We start from the raw sequence: 7517 nt of genomic DNA, 5'->3' as shown, positions 1-7517 counted from the left end.
AAAAGTGTCATTTTGACTGGTAAAAATGATGCCGGGTCGGAAATTTTGTGCGAGTTTGGTGAATTCTCGGTGGCTTAGCACCAGGTGAACATAAATTTGCGTAGGGGGCAGGCTGACATGATCGCTGCCTGCTGACTGGAAAAAAGTATAGGGCGGCCATTATGAAAAAACTAACGGTTACCCCTCCATCGCTGGCTGGCTGGCTATTGGTCTGGAAAAACGTATGGGGCGGCCATCTTGAAAGAGGATCAGCTGTTTTAATTCAGTTTGCACTACCAGCTGTTGCTTGCTGCAGATTCTGTTCGCCTGGTATCCGACTTTGAAAGCTGGCAGTGGCCATTTAAACTGGACGCGTTTTTTCAGCCTGCTACCCAAATGCATACTTTCGTGCAGCCAGATGCAGAAAAGACCCCCGCAGAAAAGTAGGCAACATGGAAAATACGCAAACGAATACTGTTACCACTTTGGTGGATTATAATAGTTTAATATATCGCAAAAGATTTCGTGACTTGATTCCGTGGTTACTAAAATGTAAACATTTAAATTATATTTGACCAATTTGGACTGAAATTTTCCTAGTACCCACGCCGATAATGCCCGCTAAATGGAGGATTCCCTGATTGCTAGCTCAAGCTAGCAATAAACATAACACAACACGGCGGGGATGAACGTTTTGGGCGTGGTGCTTTACGGGCTTGAGCCAACTTCCATTCCGGCCCCGGCCTCGGCCTCGGCATCGCCCTCGTCATCGTCATTGTCCTCCAGCCACTTGACGATCGACAGCCGTCCGTCGACGTCCGCACTAACCAGTCGCTGCTCGAACTCCGCATAAGAGATTTGGTCGCAGCTGGAGTAGCCAAAGGCCTGCTGCTCCAGGAGTTGCAGCTCGGCCTCCACCTCAGGCAAACGGTGATCGGAAAGCTTCTCCTGACTTCCCTGATTCTGTTTCTGACTCCAGGTCAGATTGACTATGCTGCACATGATCTGGCGGAAGTCGGAGCGTGTGATGCAGCCACTGCGACGGGTGTCAAACATCTTGGACAGGAGGCGTAGCTTCTGGACGCGCCCGTCACACCGCCTCACTGAGCCGCGGCCAAACTGTGGCACCAACATGGTGGAGCAGGTGTCCACGAACTGCTTGAAGCCGATACGCGCGCTAGGCTCACTGCTGGGGAAGAAGCCGTCGATGATCTGGCGGTGGAGCGGGTTGAGCGAGAGCTGCGGAATGCGCAGCAAGTCGGTGGGCGTCAGATAGCCGTGCTGGTAGCGATCCAAGCTGAGAAACCGCGTGTGCAGCTGCTCCAGCTGCTCGACGGACAGTCCCGTGGCCTGCTGGTGGTCACACAGTTGGACGGGATTGAGCTGGCGACTTCCTACAGAACCCATGCCGATTTGGTTTCAGTTGCTTGAAGTGTTTCCGTTTCGGGACGTACAAGTAAGCTGATCGTATTGAAGTTAAAAGCCGTACTGCTAACAGCAAACACGAAGATAACTCACCTCAGTCGGAATTCGGATTCCAGTGCTTGTCCATAGCTGTCTTGCGATAATTGGTAACATGGAAGATGCATTTGGGTGGCCGAGAGCACAGATGGAATCTGTATTCACGGCGGAGGTCCAGCGTTCGGCACTGGGACATCTACATATTTGTGCGCCCGACCTTGGGGCAAAAGAAATCGGACTAGTGGAAAACAGCTCTCTTGGCATTATTTCTGTGTCATTTCATTTCCATTTGTTGACTTTTGCAAAATGCCGCATAAATCAAAACGGGCGCTGTCAAGGCCACAGGTTGCTGGCAAAGGGGAGGGGGCCAGCTACTTCCGCGCCATCGTCGTCGTCGTCGCCTCTGACGCACTATATCGATAGTGCTATATCTCTACGATATATTCCGACCCCTCCTCCCCAGCCGCCCACGTCACCTGATGCCCCGCTCCAGGGGCGACGGAGACGCCACAGTGCGTGCGCCTTGGCCGGCTGCCAGTTGACGGGGCCCCGCCATCCCGCCATCCCGCCATCCCTCCTCCCCCCCTGCTGTCCAAGCAAACTAATTGGCCCGCTTTCGTTGCGTGCCTGTCCGCTGGCAAGGCTGGAGGGCAAGGTGAAGTGTTCGTTGGACTTGGTTGGCTAACAAGCTTAGTAGGCACTCCTGCTGCAAATATAAAAACAATTTTCAGCTTCCTAAGCTCTCAAATGCTTTGGAGGTAGATAGATGACCGGATCGGCTACTTCAACCACAACCAATGGAATCAGGCTTAGTGGAGACTCCAAGCAAGGGGAACAGCTTGAGAGGCTGGCAAGTTTCGGACACGAACCACAACGTTCCAGCTACAGGAGATTGACCATCGACCAACGACCAACACCCACTTCGCATTCTAGTCGCAGCAGCAGCAGCAGCAGCTTTGAGCGGTGGAAGCAACGTAACCACGCTGATTCAGATCGCATTCACAACCCCTGGGGCTTGATGACAAATAAATACAAATAGCTGTGGCCATAGTTATAGCCATTGCAATTACCCCGACCTCTGCGGCTATGATTGAACATACAAATTACGAATATGCTTTGCATATAGAATCGCGCGATCCAACCGGAGCTAAAAATACGTACAGAAAAACTGTTACATTTGACGGCCGCCAGCCAATTCCACTTGCAGCTGAGTAATGCGCCGAAATGTGTATGAAAAGCGTTTTTCGTCTGAATGTTTTGAGGGAAAACAAAATCATATATACGTATACGTGTATACGTATGTACGAGAGGAACAAAAATAATGAAAAATGCGCGGCCACATGCGGCCGGCTGTCCGCTGGCCCCATCCGCACCATCCGCCGGATCCGCCCCGTCCTCTCCGCGAGGAGAAGAACAGCACAGCATCGACGAAATGCCCGGCGAGTGTCAAAAACGCGTCAAGATCAAAGCGGGCAAGAAATTTCACCGCCCAGTTGCCAAATGCAATAATAAATTGGCCACACTAGCCAGCAAGAACAACAACATTAGCCAGTATTGAATACAGCACTCACAGTACAATACAGGTCGCAACTCTAGCTCCCAGCCACAGTGGAAGTAGATCCTGGTCGTCCTGTTCCCAGTGCGGTTGGAGTCCCCACTGCAGCTCACGACGATCCGCGGGTTGGTGTCCCGGCTAACCGCGATATCCGGTTTTAACTTACTCATTTGGACGCTATAGTTTCCACCCTGCCTGTCAGCGTGCAGAATGACTCTCCTTCCTTCGGCGCACAAAATGCATAAAAAGTGTTTTGTTTGTTCAACAATTTGCGGCCCACTGCTGCCATATGTCCGAGGCCCGCCTCTTCGCCTCTTCGCCTCTTCGCCGTTCGCCATTCGCCATTCGCCATTCGAGTGAGTCAGGCGAATTGGATGGTTTCAATGGTTTGGATGGATTGGATTCGACTTGCTGATGCGATAACCGCGGCATAATGAGACACATCTAATGCATTTAAACGAACTCGATTACCAGGCCTGAAGGACTGAAGGACGACGCTTTCCATATGGCTCTGCCGACAGCTCGACGTGGAGTTCCCAAGGATCTGGATGCACTGCCTGCAACGACATCAAAACGGATCGCATTAGCGTTACAAGTACCAAGGCAACTTGAATTCGTTTTAATCCCAGCGGTCGAGGGCTCGGCCTCCTGACACTCGTACTCGGCGCTGGGCACCCCAGCTCCCTGGGGCACAAGATTACGTTGCCTCTTGCTCGTGCTTATGCTCCACCCCTCCACCACCACCTCCGCCACCACCCCAGCTTCTAAATCTCAGGGCGAAAAGCGAAACAATAATAATAATACAATAATCAAAACATTTTAAGCGCCTCTCAAGGCTGTCCGCCAGCAAACAAGTCGCGCGGAGAGGGTTCACATTATTTGGGGCTTTTGGGGCTTTCGGGGGGAAGTGCTAGTAGACCAGCGAATGCCCTACCGCAATAACAAAAGAGCCACGATAGAAGTAAAACAATAGCAATGAGTGGGGGCCGCGGTAGAGGAAGGCGGGTGGCGGGAGGCGGGAGGCGGTAGCGCCACAAAAAATAAGCAAATGACAGGCAACAAATTGTAGAGCGACGCTTTTTTTACATTCGGTTTATTCTGTTTATGTTCTTTGCCCCCTTCCGCTGCTCCGCTGCTTAGCTGCTGCTGCGTCGCTTTTGTTGCTTTTGAGTTGTTGCTGTTTGCGTTAGTTTTGATTAATTAATTTCCTGACTAATTCATCCACAATGCGCGACTCGCTGGAGCCGCAGCAATGTGCCCAAAAAAAGGAGATAGAGCTGCAGAGAGGGATGGAACTAGTAGAGTAATTGCGAATAATTGGAAATGATTGCGTTCTGCTTTTGGGATGCGAAAATTCTTCGTTTGCGCAGCGCAGCGAACTGAAAGGGAAATAAATGCACCAGTGAACCTTAAAACTCATCGCGCTACATACGGACATGCGGACATGCGGACATGCGGACATGCGGACAAACGGACAAAGTGGCAAACGGACACGTTTAGACCGAGTGCCCTACAAGCTTCTGATTGTAACTGCAATATCCTCATGGCATTCGAACATAAAGAATACTTTGCTTGCGGGTGAACATCGGTATGCAAAAGCTTTAGGATATTTCAGGAAGTTTTTGTCATCCACAGAATGAGGAGCACGGCCAGCGCCGCCGTTCAAAGGAAATTTCGCGACGACCTTCGTGGGACATGACAAATGTGCCACAAATTAGTGGACGGACTCGTGAGTTCGGCGGTTAATGTCAGGCGATTGCGCTCAGGCGACTCATCGCAGTCGCTGATGTCGCTCGGCAGATGCTTACGATCGTTACTGCAGACTGATTGGCTGGAGATTCAGCAGCTAAAAATAGTTGTCTTCGACAGGGGCCACAGTCACGGCGACCGCAGATGTAAATTTAATAGATTGACGACTTGGGCGAGCGCTTCTATAAATATTTGCCCAACTAACCCACCGATTCGAGCTGTCGATTCGACGAGTATCGTGGAATTATCGACGACGCACCGCCGTTGAGTCATGCGCAAATAACTTGGCTTATTAGAAATTCAAAGGCACCTCACCTCACCTCACACCTCACACCTCGCCACTGCTCCCCCATCCGGCACTCGCCTGTGGAGTAACATAAAACCATCCAGCAAACCGTCCAGCAGTGCCATTCAAATGCAAATGAGCTTAATCAAAAGCAGAGCTGTCCGCCGTAGCGTCTGAGCGGCTTTTTGGGCGGGCCCAAAGTGCCAGCTAGAGATGCTCAGAGCGGTGCCAAATAAAAACTCTGTGGGTTTTACGACTCACGGCCCAAACGGGAAGGCAAAAAGCTTACAATTTCCAATCCATCATTACTGGCATTAGTTTATGGCTTCTACAGGTTCCACAATCGCTGCTGCACTTCAGGGCGTATACGTAACATTCGCATTCAATGTATCTTTATGACTCACGTCAGCGCAGTTGTATTGGCACAAGAAAAGATACATTAGAACAACATCTTTCGGAATGTACTCATTACTCACCTGATTCGAACTCAAAACAAGCAAGAACGAAAAAAAAAGAAGCCTAGTGTCCGTGAGGGAATCCTCACGCGACTCACGCACATCTCCGCAGCTGAAGAAAGACAATGGCCCGTCCGGGTGACAAGCTGGCTGCTCAGCGGGACTTCGGGTGGGGACCATGGTGCTAGTGCTAGGGTGTTAATGAAAACAGCAAAACGGTTTAATCACAAAATATATATTTGATTTGCATATAAATTATTGGAATTGGGATTGGGATTGTGTTAGGGATTTGCAATTTCAATGCGGACAAACCAAACGCAAACGGAAACTTGGCCAAAGGCTCTAATCAGCTTAGCTTTCCCACTGGCGATGCCGCATTTTCTAGAAACTAGCGTTTCTATTGCTCTACAAGCCCTAGTGAGTGTACAACCCCTTGCCAACCCCAAAGATGGGCAGCTCAGGCAGCGGAGTTAGCCAGTTAGCGAGTTAGCCAGTTAGCCCCTCCCATCGCCATCTCGGTTGGCCTATGGCCGAGCACCCTCGCAGATAGCGGAGGGGACGATCGTGAAATCATGTCGCGAAAATAGCGACAATTACTTAACGCAATTAATAAATTCAAAATTGAAGAGCCCAAGCCTGCGACGATTGGCAATAAATTATAAGCGCCGCGGCTGATAAAGACCTGGCTGGATCGCTACGGATCGATCGCAGGTAACGAGTTGTAATTGCTAATTATAGCCGAGGGCCGCCGAAATCGCGAACCGCGAACCGCGAACAGCGGATAGTCGGATCGGAACCGGGGGCCGCGGATTGGCCAGCTGGGTCCGGTTATCATCCGCCAATCGTCTAACTGATTGATAGGCGACACCAGGGCTAAGAAAGGGTGTTCGGGGCTCCGAGCAGCTCGAGCAGATTAGATTGCCGCATTAAGTCATGCTCTATATGGGGGCGCGATCGCTATCTATCTATTCTTGGGGAAAATCCGTGCCGAAAGTCCTTCAGTTTTATTCCAAGGGAAATTGCATGCTACCTCAATGGAAGTAGGGTATATAGATCTCAGACTCATGACCTGTTTGGAAGTGTTTAGCAACTTATTGGAAAACTGAACTACAAACATTAGCTGTAGCTGTGACCACAAAGTGTCCATCGGTGGTGTTTGTTGCTCAAGGTCAGTACGAAAATAAAATTACTCGCTTGATACTATCTCGACCAACTGTTTCTGTCTCAGCTGAAAATAAAGAAAATAAAGAAAATAAAGGAAATAAATGAAAATAAACAAGCGAGTACCCTGCCAAATTAAAAACACCAACACACCGCCGAATGAATGAAATATTGTAATCTCCATTCCACTCAGAGTTCACTTGTAGGTTGAGTTGAGGATATGATTCACATTCACTTCAATTGAGAACATTCCAGCGCTCAGCCCCTGCCGCTATCAGGCAGTGGCGTTGCCTTGCGTTGCGCGAAGGGGTCGCCGACCAAATAGTGCCAGCCCCCCCGAAAGCGACGCCTCTGTGCCCAGAGCCGCCTTATCAGCGGAGGAACACTCCAAGCTGCGGTGTGCTTAGCAGCGCTGCTCCACTTCCCCTTCATTTGAAATAGCAAAAGATTCCACTAGCGCGAAAACAGATTCTGCCTTTGACCTTACAGATTGTAACCACCAGCCAGGTTGTAACCTGTCTTTCTGCAAATAAGCAGGCTGAGAGGAATTACACAAAAGGGCCATGCCTTCGAATTGGACCTACACATGACACCTTCGGGCTTCTGGCCACGCAGCACAGACACCGTACATCCGGGCTCAAAAAGGGAAAAGCTGGGATCTACTGGGATCTACTGGAATCTACTGGGATGGGTGTACTGGGCTCTGGGTGTTCTGGAGACCGTTTGTTGACGCCATTAGCCACATGCGGCCAAATCTCATACGCAAATATGCGGGGCCACCCCCATGGCAGCCACAACTTCACTAAAAAGCCAACGGCTGTCCGCTGGAAATGATTGGGGAAACCTGTGTCCCATGTCCCGTGACCTGTGT

General features: G+C 50.3%; 1 protein-coding gene and 1 long non-coding RNA gene across 2 annotated transcripts in view; both read right to left on the bottom strand.

Annotated features, from left to right (window-relative positions):
- Positions 1 to 480: 480 nt before the first annotated feature.
- Positions 481 to 1697, bottom strand: LOC120455428 (calcineurin B homologous protein 1). Its single transcript, XM_039641607.2, has 2 exons — positions 1498 to 1697; positions 481 to 1440 (listed from the first exon to the last, which is right to left on the bottom strand). The coding sequence occupies exon 2, from the start codon at positions 1384 to 1386 to the stop codon at positions 688 to 690; it is 699 nt and encodes a 232-aa protein (XP_039497541.1). The 5' UTR covers positions 1387 to 1440; positions 1498 to 1697; the 3' UTR covers positions 481 to 687.
- Positions 1698 to 5104: 3407 nt separating this feature from the next.
- Positions 5105 to 7517, bottom strand: part of LOC120455429 — a 45465-nt gene continuing 43052 nt past the window's right edge. Inside the window, exon 3 of the long non-coding RNA XR_005616746.1 lies at positions 5105 to 5675. This is a non-coding gene — a long non-coding RNA (uncharacterized LOC120455429). The remainder of the gene's footprint in view (positions 5676 to 7517) is intronic.

This window comes from Drosophila santomea, chromosome X (genome assembly GCF_016746245.2).
Source record: "Drosophila santomea strain STO CAGO 1482 chromosome X, Prin_Dsan_1.1, whole genome shotgun sequence".
NCBI classification, from domain to species: Eukaryota; Metazoa; Arthropoda; class Insecta; order Diptera; family Drosophilidae; genus Drosophila; species Drosophila santomea.
The sequence above is the reverse complement of the archived record's forward strand: the minus strand, read 5'-3'. Positions and strand labels throughout refer to the sequence as shown.